Source organism: Cupressus sempervirens, chromosome 10 (genome assembly GCF_028749045.1).
Source record: "Cupressus sempervirens isolate cs-2001-9-10 chromosome 10, ASM2874904v1, whole genome shotgun sequence".
Lineage (NCBI taxonomy): Eukaryota > Viridiplantae > Streptophyta > Pinopsida > Cupressales > Cupressaceae > Cupressus > Cupressus sempervirens.
In genome coordinates this window covers 531,445,763-531,463,740 of record NC_143127.1, presented here as the reverse complement: position 1 = coordinate 531,463,740, position 17,978 = coordinate 531,445,763, and the positions used below count along the sequence as shown (strand labels likewise).

Here is a 17,978-nt window from a genome sequence, read left to right as displayed (position 1 = left end):
AATCACTCGCGACATTCAAGATAGCAGTATAATGATCCCGGGAGCAAACCATATCATAATATTCTCACAGAGACTTCAATGGTTGATGAAGAAAATGGATGACTTCGGCCCAAGAAAATAAGAAAGATAGCTTTGGTATCATCGCGAGTGGAGGGCAAAATGTGACAAACAAAAGGGATGAAACGAATAATGATACCAGGTTATCGTTCACCACCATGGAATATTCAAATACTATCATATGGCAATGTCATGCCTTGGAGCATGAATAGAGGCAGGTAGATATATCAGGAACGACAATATGAAAGATGCCACTTCACAAATAGCAAAGGGTCGGTGGTATATAATTTTCCCGATGAATATATTGGTCAATGACGACACTACACAGGTGAAGTCACGCAAATCTCTAGAGATGGCACATCGTAATACGTATGGACCCTATGTAGCAATGGTGACGGGTATCAGATGAATATTACAAGGCAACGAATACTTGAATAGCAAAAAGCAATAAACTTTTGAGAATTATTCAAAGCCCGATAACTTCATAAGACAAAGACCAAGCGTTTTATAAAGGGTAAATTTTTCAAAGGATCAAATTTACTTTTATCAATATATCTAATGAACAATTTTGTTTTTGGTGCAGGTTGGGGATATGCGGAGGGAGGCAATCCAAGTATGAAGTTGGAAATCTGTTTTAAAATCAAGTGAACCATTTGAAGGAAGTTCGGTTATCATTTAGAGCATAAGACAAAATTATAAAGTTGCTAATCTAAGTTATATTAAAGTTTTGAAGTGATTAGTTATTTGTTATGGAGGGGTTTGGTGCTTAGGAAGGCAACCAACACCTTTTGGCTCCTTATAAATATATGATATAAAAAACACAATTCATTTTCATATTTTTCTTTTTAAAAAATTTTACATATCCAAGTGATATATGCACACTTGATATATTATATTCTTCTATTGGCCAAGATTGAGTGATTAAACCAAGCTCGTGGATTTGAGTTATTGAGTGAATTTTGTGTCGGACATCTGTAAGGAGTGTCCTTTATTGCGATTTTATTTCCAGCATAATTATTTACTTTAAATTTTGGAATTGAAATATTATTAAGTTGTGTCCTTTATAATTATTTTTTAAATTCTATAAATATTTTGATGTCCGAACAAGTGGATTGGATCGTTATTGCATTTTAAGCTTGATAAACATAGATATTGTGAAATATTTAATTGTTTCCATATTTATGTCTAGTTTGTCTCTGTATCACAGGAGTTAAAGTGCATCCTAGACTAGCTTAATTTTGTTCATATAATTGATCCACTGCATCTGGATTATTAATCTGTTTACAGTTTGCCCATTTTAATTAATGCATTGGCCTTTATATTATTCTTGATTCATAATCCATTAAATCATATGCTGGCAATTCTTTCATTTCTTTCCTTCGAAGAATTAATATATTCATTTGTTGCACTAATCTATACTTATTCTTATTTTAAAAACATTCATATATTCATTTATTATTCTCAGTTCATAATTTGCAAGTTTAAAAGCTTTATGTAATTCTTGCCATTTTGGAAGCTTTCATTATATCCAATTTCTAATCAATTTGCTATAAGTATCTTGGACTTGAGTGATTTGTTCAAGATCAAGTGCACTCGCCTTGACCTTTTAGAGCAAGAAGTGGAGGGAAGGACTACAATGTTCAGTTTCGTCAAGTTGGCCATAACCAATTGGATATCCCAGCATAGAGTTGGCAAGATTCGTAGGGTTCCAATCTGCGGCTTTGGGAACCAACGGTACTTATGATGTCTCAGTTACTATGATTCAATATTGAGTTGATTCTACCAGCCTATATGTGGGAAGATCGGCTTAGGATGGTAACCCTTAGGTATTGTCATAAACTCCCTATAGAATACTTCTAAATATAGAACAAACAGTAAATTGTACTTCATATCCAATCTTGCAATTATTGGCATGCGATGAAAAACAATTAAAACAATAATGAGTTGAAAATGGCAAACCTACAGCCATAACAGTTGGTAGTAATTTGATTAAATGGTGTGTGCTCACCTGTGCCATCAATGAATTGTCAACTGAGTTCTCTTTTGGCGATGAACCATCATCCTTTAGATGCTTTAGAACAACCTAATGTACAAACACATAAGTAATGAGCATATAATGATACAAATGTTACCATTAAAATCATAAAAATGCAAAGATGGTATTAGACTATTAGCGGACAGAATTGTCAAATATTTCTAGCAAATCCTCAAGTACATCTATTTAGGCCTACATCATCAATTTTCTCGGTCCTAATCAAAGCATCCAATATAGACTGAGTTAAATTTAAACCATCTATCTTAAAGAAGCTTTACATCCAATGAATCTTCAATATAATCTTAACCATTTTAATGTTTTTCTTAGCTTTTTTAACATTGATCTTAAAACAAAAATTAGCCGATGTACAAATTTGATTATTTTCTAACTATACATAATTCCAAGGCTTAGGCACCACATTATGAACTTTTATAATAACATTTGTTGCATTTAATACATTATAATGCACAATGGGATCATATGAGCTCATAGAGATTAGAGAATTTCAAAACCCTAAATTTTGAGACATTGTCCAAAGGAAGAGATTTAATTTTCGATAATCCACAAAGGACAGGATATATAGCATTGATAAGCATTACATGGGCAACACAAAAAAAAATCTCTGACTCCATCTAAATCTCTTAAACCTGAAATGCAGCTCTAAGAAGGAGATATTCTTTAAAGCGTTTAAGAAATACTGCAAAAAAATTTACAAGCTGATATGCAATTATAAGAAGAAAAACTCCAGTGAAGCATTTTAAAAATGCCAGAAAGATTTGTGCATGCATGGCTAGTTTATTAAAAACTGCATATAGTTTAACCTTTGAAGTTGTTCATCACATTTATATCACAAACCAGGGGATAATCTACTAAATAGTTTTAGTGGATATCCCATTAAAGATTATGGTGTCCACAGTGAACGAATTCAAATACAGAAGCATCTTGTGATGAATAGTTATCACTACTGAAATGGCAGAAAAAAGATGCAATATCCTACATTGTTTTCTCTCTGTACGTTTGTATATTTATTGATGATTTTTACCTACTATTGTCAATCACATCTAATGCCCAATATTTGGATAGGCTCTTACCATGTCATAATGCATTTATCTTGGCATTTACTAGAATTGAAATAGAAAATCAAAACATTCAAATTATTCAAAGTTTCAAAACAAGGTCACACATTCAACATTTGCTAGAAAATAGTTGAATTTTTTTGGTCCAATCCAACTCATATGAAAAGCAACTCCAAAGAGCAGTTCTAAAATAACCCCCAGCCATTATAATGAAACAATATAAACTAAAAGTAAATCTAGACATAGATCTAAGAGGCAACAGAACCCTGTACGAGTAGATAGTCCCCAGATTAATTATTTAGATATAAATTTGAATTTAATATGATAGCTTATGTTTAATGTGGTACAAATAGGCCCACACAAAATTAGATTAACATCTATCAAGAGGTTGTTGTAAGCCTAAGCACAACTGCAACATGGCATGCTATGAAAGAGAATAATTAACAAATAAGATTTTTTTGGTTTATCGAGGCACATAAAAAACTTCATGAGCCTGCAATAATGTATGTCAAACTACAATGAGATGTCAACAATAAAATTAGAAGCCATAATTCATATCATCTCCATGGGAGACTTTACCATGATGGGGTTTCAATGTGAGAAACCACAACTGTCCAGTCATATGCTATATAGCAGCTAAAACCACATACCAAATTGAGCTTGAAAAAAAACATATTCCTCTTCTAGATACTCTTCATCTTCAGCGACATTGCAATGTTGTTTCTGTTCTTGTCCTCCTATCATGTGTTGCCACTTTGAAATGCCTTCTTTGGATATCATTTATTGTTAAATGATATTTTGACCAAGGAGTTGTCACAATTTTTCACATAATAATCAATCCTTTCACATATTGGACACTTCTAAAATCTAGATGACCATATTAGTGCTCCACCAGACTTATTCAAAGGAATTTTGCATTTATGACGAGTAGCCATTGCATGAACATCTTCACTGTGATTCTTGCAATTCTCCTTTCTGAAGTAGGCTCACATGCTCCTCAAAAGTTGGCATTTGTTCTAAGACATTCAAATTGTAACAAAAACTCTATCTACACAACAATGCTTGTGGGACTATAGGGCACTAGAACTCTATCTTCAACAGTTTCTCCTAATGCTTGTAAACAAGCTCTCAACTCAACAATCTTTTTCATAAAAGATTCTAATTGTTCTCTGTTTTTCTCTTCAAGTTATATAGCTAACTTCAAATTCAAGATTTGATTCGGATACCTTGCGTCATAAACTATCCTAAACTTGTCTCAAGCATCTATGGCTATGGACAAGTCCCGGATTAAAGGCTGAACTTTGTCAACCACACTGAACATGTCAATATATAACAAAGCCTACCAGTGTTTCAATAAGACACTCAACAAGGTTGTTGACAGTGCAATGTAAAGGTATGTGAGGATTGGAGTCATCTTACTCTGATGACAGACGGTGATGTTGAGTTTACTCCTATCTCAAAATAAAAGGATGATCTTGAAGAAGATAAAGATGAAAAAATTGTTGACCAAATAGAATCGAAAGTCATTATGAAGGACACCTACTAAGTATGTTCAAAGGCATCACTGAGAAGATCAAATAATTTGTGACAACGACAAGGGTTTGAAAACAATGATAAGAATTATCTGATCACTAAGGACAAGTAAATTGTTGTTTTCTATTAATAACTGAACCCATGAATTATGGAGAAGCAAGCAAGAAGAAAAGGGAGAGGAGTTAAATCAAAAGAAGAAGAACAAAACTTGGGAGCTTGTACCTAGACCAATGGACAAGAATGTGATAGGAACCAAATAGGTATTCAGAAACAAGCTACATGAACAAGAACAAGTTACAAGAAAAAGGGTAGACTTGTATGCAAAGGTTATTCACAAGTTGAAAGGATTGCATTTGAAGAAACTTTTGCTCTGGTTGCTAGGATGAATCTATAAGGATGTGTCTTGCTTTTGTTGCTTACAAGAGTTTCAAAAATATCTAATAAAGGAAAAATTCAAGAAAGTAATTGTTGATAGTAATTTCTATTTTAAATATGAAGATGACAGAATGTTAATAATTGAGGTATATGTTGATGACATCATATTTGGTAGAGAGGATAAATAATGTATAGAGCTCGTTGCACAGTGTAAAAATGAATTTGACATGTTAATGACTGGCGAATTGGCATTCTTTCTTGGGTTACGAGTTAGTCAATCTAATGATGAAACCTTTATATCATATAGCAAATATATAAAGGAGATGTTGACGAAGTTTTGTATGAGTAATTGTAATATTGTTGCAACTCCTATGAATGTTGGTTACAAGTTAAGCAAGAATGATGAGTTTCTGGAAGTCAATCAGACAAAGTATAGATCGATGATTGGCAGACTATTGTATCTAACTGCTTCTAGACCACACATCATGTACGTTGTGCGTTTGGTTGCCAGATTTTAGGCTAAACCGAAACTTATCCATGAGCATGTTGTGAAGAGAATTTTCAAATACTTAAAAGAGAATAGAGGTAGTTTATGCTACAAATAAAAGGAAAATTCATGTTGAAGGCCTCTACTAATGTTGCCTGGCCAAGAAGTGTTGACGAGGGGAGAAACTCCAGTGGTGATGCACTCTTCTTAGGTAACAGATGGTTTCATGGCTCAGATTCAGTATCCTTATCTACCATAGAGGCAAAACATATCGTTGGTGTATGTTGTTGTACTCAGGTATTATAGATGAAATTGGCACTCAAAGACGTAAAAGTGATTTTTGATGAAGCCACTCCTATTATGTGTGATAATACAAGTGTAATCAATATTTCCAAGAACCCAATGATGCTTTCACGGACAAAGCATATATCAATCAGACACAATTTCTTGAAAGAGAAGGTTGCTGAAATAATAGTGAGACCAGAGTATATTTTTGCAAACAAGCAAATTGCAGACATATTTACTAAAGTGTTGGTAAAAGATACTTTTGAGTTTCTTTGAGAGAAGTTTGGGGTAATTGCCCCTACTAATTAGAAACATCAAAATGGTGCATCTATCAAGGGGGAAGCTTGTGAACTAATAATGCTAGTGGTTGTTCTCAGGGGGAGCAGCGGTATTTAATATTTATATTATTTTTCGCCTCTGTTCTTGATGGTCCTTGATGACAAAGGAGGAGAAAGCTAAGTAAAATGTTCATTCTCAGTATTTTTTTGGTTATTATAGTTAAGTGTAGTTGACAGTATTATCTAAACATTTTTGTGGTTGTTTGCCACCAATGACAACAGGGAAGATTGTTGAAAACATGTGTTTATCAATTTATCTTCTGCTTATCACGGATGTCAAACATTGTTGTCCAGGGGTATTTACTGAAGATAGGTTTGGTATATTGGTGCCCATAAGATGGTATTTATCAGTGCTTTAGTTTTATTTTATTATGTCATGCAAGTGTGGCTCAGGTTTTTGTGGTTCGCTGGCAAAGATATACAAGTGTAGAAAACAGTTCTTCAATTGCAGATGACAATGCTACAATTCTGCTTACATTTGTATTTTTCAAAAGGCTTTTGCTCTGGAAATACAGATTCAAGATATGCATAAATATGAGAATTGTATTCGTGTCTTAATTTTGGCTGTGGTCTTTCTCAGTGATCAAAAAAGAGTTCCTAGTGATCCAGAGCAGTTTTACCAAGTGTTGCAATTGTGATCAATTGTTGTGATGATCCAAAAATATGTTGTGATAGCTTTTGACAAGGATTGCTAATGTCTAATGTGGTATGTGGATCTCACCATATGGCATGTACCAAACACAATTGACAAGTTAAGTGCTTCTTAGGGCAGCATATTACTACCTGCTTCAGATGATAATGAAAGTTATTCGAGTGATCGAGAATCTGGCATTGGCCTATGTGTAAAGTGTCCATGATCCCTCTCTCTCCTAGAGTTATCATGCTCTATGTTTTAGGTCTGAGTACTATATTAATCTCTTATCCAAATGGGTTTGTGCTATGTGTGACCTATGCATTTAATGTTTATCTCTTATCCAGTTGGGCCTATTTTATGTTTTGGTACATGCTTATGGTATGGGACCTTATTGTAATTTGTTGTTACCATGGCCGACTTGTAACTTAATTGTAATATCCTTTTGGCATGATCAACCTTGTATTCTCCAATAATCTATCTTGTATAGAAGTACAGTTTGTGCTTTGGAAAAATGTAAGAGAGTAAGCAAGAATGTTATGGGCGAGGCAGTGAAAATCTATATGCACAGTTACAAAGAGCAGAGTTTGGTTTATGAGGCTGTTTTTCTATGATAGTGGCAGACAAGAAAAGGCAATAACAATGTGCTACTAAGGTTGACAGTGTTGTGCAGATCAACTCCATCATCTGGAGAATTTTGCGTTATCTATTGTCAAGAGTTGTATATACCTTGTCCCTAGGACAATGTGTCTCGGGTGCAAAAGTATGTTGCAGCATCTTGCTACTTGGGCAGTGTGCCTCTATTGGGAAGTCTGGAGCAGTGGCCTCCTATTTATTCATTGTTGTATTGGTAGTGAGCCCCTGATCGCAAATCTGGAGTAGTGAGCTTCTTCTATCTATCTAATCAGAATATGTACATCAATAAATTATCTTCATGTGCAAGTACTAATTGTAGTTTTTTACAGTTTGGGTTTTCCACGTATAAAATATTGGTGTTTATGTATTGCTATTTCAAGTTCATTACTTGCTTAATGTGTATGTGATGAATATTAAAGTTAGTTAACTAAGGGAGCAAGGTTTTAGTTTATGTTGATCCCCCCCCCCCCCCAAGTATTCAGTTTGTGTTCAACACCTTATTCCCTATTTCTTGTTGGGAAATAGGTCACTGATTTCGGCTCTCATTCTTCAACCATCCCCACTTTTCCACATTTATTTTCTCATTTTCTCCCATTTTCTCCTTTGTTCTTATTGTTCAAGGGTCAAACCTTCATCTAGGTAAAGTGCTTGCCTCTAAGTAACCTTCTATTTTTTTAGGTTACATTCTTATCCTCTCTATTTTTCTCAAGACTCTTACATGTCTACCACTTCCTCCAGCTACCTTTTCTTAAATCTTGTTTACTTGCTGGATAAAACCTATCCATTCAACTTTTCTTTAAAGAAAGCCCCTTGTTAGAATGCAAGTGTAATGTCCCCTTTTTATTAATATGAGAACACTACAGTAATTACTAAACTCCTACAAATATGATGCAATTAATGGAGCAACGTGTAATGTATATTGTATTGAGATGGATAATATGCTTATATTTACAAATTGTAATTCCAATGCCACAATGGAATACAAGAAGCTCACAAGGCTATGTCTGCAATGATAGTTCAAACCTCAATGTGATTCAACGGTTGTCTCTAATATGATAATGTAGATCATGCAAATTCCCTACTAGCCATCTTTAATAGCCAGAGAATTGTATGTTGCGATAGTAAGGAGATCATTGGCTATATGTCATATGTGATATAATCTGAATTGGAGCCATCTTTCATATAGAAATATAATTATGCTATGCATCGTGTGTCTCTGATCTATTGTAGATTACTTGCACTTTGAATAAATTTATATGATTGTGATAGCAATTGTATGCTTAAATAGAATGGAAGTCCACAAGGGAACAAATATAATATCAATTCTTATTTCAAACCTTCCATAGCCTAGTGGCTTTGATCATATATAATATTTGAATAAGCACAATGAACTGCTGCCACCATTTGTTATGTTTGCCGCCATGATTAACAATAAACACAATAAGAGGATCGATTTTTATGAACCAATCACGATATAAGAACAATATGATTATGGCTAATCATATGTAATGATCAAGTGTCGATAAGTATCCATTGTCTTAGACATTTTAAATGACTCGTAATAATTGTATTGATTATCATGAGTAATCATTATAATAATAAATTTTTGTTTATCCATGGACCGCCAATAACACTTGATCATGGATCATAATGATGCCATCTTTGAATATAGTATTGAAGCATGTTATTGTATGCATACATCCATACATGTTAGAATGATCAAATGATAGATCATTGTAGCATGTGTGTGTATATACATATACCAAGGATGCCAACATGAATGCCACCATAGATACATCAATGATAGCATATATCAATAATCTCAACTTGGTGTGTTGATAATGTATGATGTAGCCATGTATATATGCATTTATATATATGCATGTGTACCTTTGTATAAGTACATATGTGTGCATACATTATTATGGAAGTAATTAGTAAATATTTGCTTGTTATTAACAATGATCAATAGATCAATATATACAAAAAGAGTGAACGATGTTTCCCTAGGTAATGATTGTAAAGAATAGAAGCATTCTATTCTAGCTAATAAAAAACTACAAGCTAACTAAATATTAAAAACTAACAGTTAACTACAAGCTAACTAAATATTTACAATAGACTACAAATAAATAGTCATTAGATAATAATAGATGCTATCTATTATCGCAATCCCCTCCCTAATGTTTAATCTACCTACAACACCAAGTTGTCTTCTGAATTTGACAAACTTATCAGGACCAAGAGGCTTGGTGAGAATGTTTGCAGTCTAATCCGCTATAGGAACATACTAAAAGTCTATTGTCATGTCTTCAACCCGCTATTGTATGTAGCTACATTGAACATCAACATGCTTGGTTCATTCATGGAAGACTAGATTCCATGCTAATTTGATAACGCCTTCATTATCAACAAACAAAGTAATTGGTCCTGCTAGTGACATTTACATATCCCCAAGCATTCGATGAAGCCAAACAACTTCATAACCGGCCTTAACAATCCCTCTGTATTCAACCTCTGTGGAGGAGAGAGAAATTGCATGGTGCTTCTTACTAGTATATGTGATGACACTGGATCCCAAATTGAACACATATCCAGAAGTTGACTTGTTATCGTCAACAAAGCATGCCCAATCTGAATCTGTGAACCCACTAAGTCTAGGATTAGAACTCCAAGAGTAAAGAAGTCCATAATCTATACACGCTTTGCTGCCATCCAATGATCAGCCTTGGAAGCTATCATAAAGCGTGAGATGTAGTTGACTGCAAAGATGATATCAACCCTAGTAGCAAAGAGGTAGATGAGGTTGCATACTAGTTGCCTATGTGTTGTATTATCAACAAGAGAAGAATCAAACTTGGCTAGTAACTTGAGACCATTCTCCATGGATGTAGATGCAGGTTTGCAATCCTACATACGAAATTTGTCTAACAGAGCCCCAGCATATTTGGACTAAGAAATGAATATACCAAAAAACTATTGCCAAACCTCAACACCTAGGCAATAATGCATGAGCCCAAGGTTAGTCATATCAAAAGACTGGCATAAACTTTGTTTGATTCCCTAAATCAAAGATGTCAAACTATCAGTGATGATCAAATCATCCACATAAATAACCAGAAGGATCATGTCACTGTTAGTAGTCTTAATGTACAAATTTGAGTCTGAAGAACTCCTCTAGAAGCCTTGATCATTGAGGTACTTACCAATTTTCATGTGTCATGCCCTAGGGGACTAGTTCAAGCCATAGAGAGCTTTCACTAATCTGAGAACTTGATGTTCCTTATCAACAACCTTGAAACCAGGAGGTTGCTCATGTAGACCTCTTCTTGTAGATCACCATACAGGAAAGCACGCTTGATGTCCACCTGATGGACTTTCCAGCCAAATTGTGCTGCCATGGTTAGGACTAATCTAATTGTGCTCATCTCTGCAGTAGGAGCAAAGGTCTCCTTGTAATCAATGCCCCAACACTGAGAAAATCCCTAAGCAACTAAACGAGATTTGTACTTATCCAAAGTACCATCAAATTTGTATTTGATTTTATAAACCCATTTGCAACCAATGGGTTTCTTCCCTGATGAAAGATCAAAAAGAACCCAAGTGTTATTCTTCACCAAACTCTGGTGTTCAGATGTCATGGCATGTTCCCACTCTAGAATTCCTTTAGCTTCAAAATATGTTTGAGGTTCAAACACAATGTGAATGTTGGCCATGAGAGCAAAGTTAACAGACTCTATAGGTTTGCTCTTTTTTCAAGCAGTTCTCCCATCAATGAGCTCATCATCACGAAGATCAACAAGTGTCTTAGCCCACCACTTAGGTCGGAGAGGAGAATGACCAACATTAGTATCAAAATATGCCCTACAATCATGTTCATCATTAGAAGAATTTGGATCAAACTCAGGTGAAGCATCTACAAATTTGGGTGATCAAGAGTTGGACTATCTGTACAAGGATCACTGGTATAACTGGAGTTACAGGAGCTACTGGAGCCCTCCCATCAAGTGGACCTAATGGAAGTCTAACTCCCAAATCATGAGCCTTCATAGACTAGTCTACTTGATCAGGAATAGGACAAACAGGCATGAATGGTCCTCGTTGCTCATCAAAGACTACATCACGACTATACAAGAGATGAGATGTCTCAGTGTCGATCAAGCCGCAAGCTTTGTGAAGACTATTGTATCATTTCTAACTCTTCACATCCAACTTGGTGTGTGATATATTAGGGATCCAAACAAAAGCAAGAGAGCCAAAAACCTCCAAGGTATTGAATCTAGGCTTGCGAGCTAACCAGGCGTATTCCAAAGTCTTATCTTTGACTGCCATTGTAGGTGACCAGTTCAAAAGATAAACTGTAGTGCTAACTGCTTCTACCCAAAACTTCTTCGAAAATGTTTGTGTTCAAACATTGATCACACCATCTCGGTGGTTGTTTTGTTCTAACGTTCAATTACATTGTTCTGTTGTGGTGTGCAAAATGTGGTTAGCTAGCATTTGATGCCATGAGTATCCAAGAAGCTTGAGAGTTCACTAGAACAAAATTCCCCCGAGTGTCTGACCTAAGAGTAATAATAGATTTCCCAGACACTCTTTCAACTAAAGGTTTAAACTTGAAAAACAATAAATGCATCTGATTTCTTTTTAAGAAAAATATACCCACATTTTTCTAATGACATCGTCAATAAACAACAAAAAATACCTAGTCCCAAGAACAAAAAAGAGTGGCCATAGGGTCGCAAATATCGGCATGAACATGTTGAAATACCTGAGAAGCTTGCCATGAATCGCCACTAGTAAAATGTGTGCAATGTTGCTTCCCTTCCTAGCATGCATCACAAACTCCAAGTTGTTGAGTCTGAATCTCTTGCAAACAAAGGACAAGCACTTACCATATCATTGATGCGAAAGTGTGTTGACCAAAGACTCTACCGAGCAGCCATAACTAAGTCCCAAGAATCAATAAGTCAGAAAAGACCATGATCCTCAAGAGAGTCTGAATCTCTTGCAAACCGAGAACAAGCTCTTACAATATCATTGATGTGAAAGTGTGGTTACAAAAGACTATCGAGCAGCCATTGCTAAGTCGTGAGAATCAATAAGTCAGAAAAGACCATGATCCTCAAGATCCAGTACAACAATAGACTGAATCGCCCTATCAGTAATGGTACATTGATATGAACTAAAGGTGACATCCAACTGTGGAGAGTGTCGCAGCAAGTAATTGACTAAGAGTAGATTTAGTTTTATCCCTGGAACGTAGTACATATCAAGGAAAATTAGATTCCTCCCATCAAACTGAATCTGAATGTTGCGTTTGCCGACAACGGTGTACCCTTCTCTGCCACCAAAAATAACAAAATCTGAATAAGTTTGGTAGCTAGTGAACTAGTCTCTACGATGGGTGAAATGATGACAGGCACCTCAATCAATATACCAAGCAGACGACTTCACATTATCTGCAGGTCTTCTAGCCATGAAGGCGTAAGAGGTAGATTTTGTCTACTCACGATGCTCTGTACTGTTTGCTTTGGGTTGCGAACTTGATTGCTTAAGTTGGGCAGCTAAACATTATCGACATTCAACCTTCATGTGACCATACTTGTGGCAATAGTTGCATTGAATGTTCTTTTTCTTGGAACCTTTTGAAGCCAAAGTAGAGGACTTCTGCGGAGAAGACTACTGAGAGTTGCCTATATCCTTCGGAAAGGATTTACCAGCAAAGGCTTGCTCTGTAGAGATGGAGTTAGAATTGCTACCGAACTATTGTTTCCACCAATCTTGTTGAAGCAAAAGTGTGCAGAGATCTATGAACTTTAGATCAACATGAGTAGAAGTGATGTTGAGAGTCTCGATAAAATGCTTGTACGACTTGGGCATACTTTTGAGGGTTATGACCACAATGTCCTCTTCCTCCATCTTGCATCCAATGGCTAGCAACTAATCACAAATTTCCAGAATCCTATTCAAGTGTTCTTGGAGCGATTTCCGCTCATCCATGATAATAGAAAATAGTGTTCTTGAGAAAAAAGGCTCTGCTTTTGTCTGAAGTCTCATGAAGTTTCTTGAGATGTCCCATATCTCGACAGTTGTTTTGCTAGATGGAATTTGAGGGAGCTAATCATCAGATACAAATAATTTGATAAGCATCACCGCCTCCGATTATTTAGATCCCATGTATTCTAATTAGTATCAATTGCAATCGGACGCTATGTAACACCCTAAACAATCTGATCAGCATTCCAATATTCAAAGATTGCTAACAAAGGTTGCTTCCATGTGCTATAATTCCGACCATTGAATTTTAAATTGCCCTCAAGCAGAATATTAGTAAAAAAATGGAAGACCCAAAAAAATTGAAGGTGTACCCAGAAGAGAGCTCATAAAATCCAAAAAGAATGTCATCGATTTTCGGATCCATTGGCTTGAAAATTGAGGCACAAAAATCGAGGTACCTTGAAAAATCTAACGACACCCTGGCTAAGCCCTCAAAAAACCCACCAAGAATCTATAATCAAAACAAAATGAGCCAAAAAATTAGGGTTTCTGAACAAAACCCTAGCCAACAGTCATGGAAGGAAAAAGTTGCAAAAAAATGGAGATTTCAGGTATATGACAGTTGATTTTCCCACAAAAAGGGGCATTCTTGCATCGACGTTGTTGTAGATGAACGTTTTGATACCAAAAAATGGTGTAACAGGTGCACAAATGGGAAAAATGTCAACAAGAAAAACAAAATGATGCTCGTGAATCAAAAGACAAGCACATACCGATGAGGCACAGACGCTAGGGTGAGTGTCAGGTTGCAAACAAAATCAGACGCAAGCTGTAAAAAAACAACCCATGGTTTTTGTATGGGCGCATTTTTCACCAGAAAAAAGATTGCGTGAATACAAACGGCTCTCATAGATAATGACTAGAAGTTTGCAAAAAATCCATAGACAAAGCAAATATCTCATGAAAATAATTTCGAAATTCAATTATGATTTTCGAAATAATTTAAAATGTTGGCTCTAATACCAGATTATGGAAGTAATTGGTAAATATTCACTTGTTATTAACAATGATCAATAGATCAATATATACAAAAAGAATGAACAATGTTTCCTTAGGAAACAATCGTAAAAAATAATAAGATTCTATTCTAGCTAATAGAAAACTAGCAATTAACTACAGGCCAACTAAATATTAGAAAGATTCTAATATTTAAACAAGATTACAAATAGATAAACATTAGATAATAATAGATGCTATCTATTATTGTAATATATATCTATGTATATGCATGTTTAATATGTGGATATGCATTTGTATACGGCTATGCATGGGTATGTATGTATGTGTATGGATGCACATGTATGTGGTGATGCATCATGCATGTATACATTGTGAAAGGTTTCTAGGAAAATATATGCAAAGATGAACTAACTAACATGCAGGAGATTACATAAATGACAAGGTATGTTTTAATTTCCTTGTCTTCTTATTTGCATGTTATGTTCTTTTGATCAAAATTAAGGGATATCACAGTCTCCCCTCCTTCAAAAATGCTTGCCCACAAGCATTTGATGTTTCTACTCTTACGGGTTTCTTCCTGTAGTTGATACAAATTTTGGACGCCCCATCACCTTTGAAGATTACTTTCACCCTTGCTCTAAACTTGATCTTTTGTAGCTGTGTTTGTTTGTTTATAGGGGGCATGGTAGCTTGAATCCATAAAGTGTGTGTTTCGTTCTTCCCTACTTGAAGGTAATTAATTTGACGGTTCATGTCATATTTGAATGGTCTAATGCGCTTCGTACATGGAAGTCTTAGTATTAGATTTGTATTTCCTAATTTCAAAATGTGGAATCGAGCTCTATAAATGTGTTCTCCAAATTATAATAAGAGGGGGTGTGTTATAGTATTACAAAACACAATCCCCCCATTTGCCAGCCTAAACTTGATGGAATTGCATGAGAATATAATTGTGTCAAGCTTCATGATCTAGGACTTGTTGATAAAGTTGTGAGAGGAATTGTTGTCTAACAGTGCTTTTATGTTCTTTCCTTCTAATTGCCCTTGAGTTTGAAAGGTATTTGAGATAGATCCTTCTAAGTTGGCTAATATACCTTCCTCAAGAAGGTTCTTGGGGTGGTTTATCTTTTGAATCAGTCCCTGACTACATCTCCTTCGTCACCACTTTGTCTTACTTTAATATAATGAATCTGCCCTTTCCCTTGCATCGGTGTCCTGGAACCCAAGACTCTTTGCAAGTAAAACATAACTTCAGTCTTCTGAGATCTTGATGAGTTTCAAAGTCTAGCTTGGGATAGGAACTAATTTCTTTACTGGGGAAATTGAAACTTTCTTTAGGAATTTGGGTTTCCTAGGGAAAAAGTTTCCTTGTAGTAGACCCAAAGTCCAGATCTATTACTTTCTTGATGACTCCGAGTAGAGAGAGACAGCCATTGCCTTGAGCCTTGCTCTTAAGCGGTCTTGTAGTACATCCATGAAAATGACAATTAATCCTCTTTCAAAGATATTGGTAACTAGGATTTATATCCTTTGAAACTAAGTGATATAGTCCTCTATGTTGCCTCGGTATCTAACTTGGGTAAGCTTCTTAAGAAAAATTTGGGATCTTTGTTGTCAAATCTTTCAATGAGCGTCTCGATGAAGTCTTGGTAGGAGGAGATTCTGGAACATCCTAAAGTAATCATTATGGTGTCACCATTTGTGTGCTATCATGTCTAAATGTGATGCCCTATACTTTATGGCTTCCTCCTCTTCCATAAGGTTTAGTTGCAGGTAGGTATCTAGTTTTTGTACCCAAACTCTTATTAATAACTTTGCAAATCCATCAAATTAGGGTATACTTAGTTTCAGTTTCCTGACTTTCTTATGTAATTCTGATAATTCCTTGCTTGTTACTTCTTGGAGGCATATACTCTGTCATCAGTTCAAAATATTCTTCAGAAAATATTTTGCATTATGCATGTCACCTACTTCCCCATCTTGTTTGATTGGATCTTGAATCTTGGCAAAAGATAATTTGTTTCCTATTGGTCCAACTGGTGGTGTAAAGTTCGGTAATCCTGGTCTTGAGCTTGGTTCTTTGTATAATTATGTAATTGTTCATAGTTCTAGCATAATTATGTGATTGTTCATAGTTCTAGCAATTCTCAAGGCCTTGAGCCAGGATGATTTGTTTGAGAACATTTTGTAAACTTATTTTGCAGCTCCCTTTGTTCACGAATTATTAGGTCTACCTTGCTTTCCTCGCCAATTTCTATTTATTTTTGTCTTTTCTTCCTGTTGCTCTATGTTAGGAGGGGTATAGCTCATTCACTAAAGGCAGGAATCGTGGCTCTCCTACCAATTATAATGTCCCTTCTTATGAATATTAGGACACTATGGGATTTACTAAATTCCTTCTACAAATATGTGCAAATGCAAGTGATATGTATGCAATAACAATGAAATGATATATGACTGGTAATTCCAAATGCTATTATGGATTAAAGGAACTAATGAAATATGATGCAATTAATGGAGCAATGTGTAATATACAATGTGATGTATAAGATGTTTATATTCACAAATTGTAATCCCAATGCCACAGTGGAATACAAGAAGCTTACAAGGCTATGTCTGCATTGATAATTCAGATCTCAATGCAATCCTACGACTGTCTCTGATATGACAATACACATCATGTGCGTTCCCTGCTAGCCATCTCTGATAGATAGTGAATTATATGCTGCAATAATAGGGAGATCAGTGGCAGTATGCTGTCTCTGATATCTCTGAAGTGTTTATGCAATCTGCTATTTCCTTGGAGCCATCTCTGATATAGAAATATAATTATACTCTGTACCGTGTCGTCTCTGATCTGCTGTGAATTACTTGCAATTTGAGTATATCTATATAGTTGCAATACCAACCATATGCTCAAATAGAACGAAAGTCCACAAGGGAACAAATATAATATAAATTCTTAATTCACACCTTCTAAAGCTGATCGGTTTTGATCATATATAACATTTGAAAAGGCATTTGAAAAGGCACAATGAATTATTGCAACCTGTTCTTATGCTTACCACCATGATTAAATATGAACACAATAAGAGGATAGGCTGTTATGAACCAATTATGATGTAAGAACAATACAATTAAGGCTGATCCTATGTAATGATCAAGTGTTGATAAGTACCGGTTGCCTTAGACATTTTGATTACTCATAATTACCATACAATTATCATAAGCAACCGTTACAATGATGAATTACTGTTTATCCATGGATCAGCAGTGAAACCCGATCATGGATCATAATGATGCCATTCCTGAATATGGTACTGAAGCAAGGTGCTGTATGGATACATCCATACATGTTAGAATGATCAAAAGATAGATCATTGTAGCATGTATGTATATATGCATATATCAACGATGCCAGCATGAATGCCATCATAGATATCTCAATTATCTCAACATTTATCAATAATGTCAACATGGTGTGTTGATGTATGTTGTAGCCTTG

At 35.3% G+C, this 17,978-nt stretch overlaps 1 protein-coding gene across 2 annotated transcripts in view; it reads right to left on the bottom strand.

The window, feature by feature from the left end:
• Positions 1 to 17,978, bottom strand: part of LOC149534985 (uncharacterized) — a 115,924-nt gene that overhangs the window by 59,963 nt on the left and 37,983 nt on the right. For both annotated transcript variants that reach the window (XM_089807204.1, XM_089807205.1), the window contains one exon: positions 2,066 to 2,140. In XM_089807204.1, coding sequence (XP_089663330.1) covers positions 2,066 to 2,140 — 75 coding nt within the window. The remainder of the gene's footprint in view (positions 1 to 2,065; positions 2,141 to 17,978) is intronic.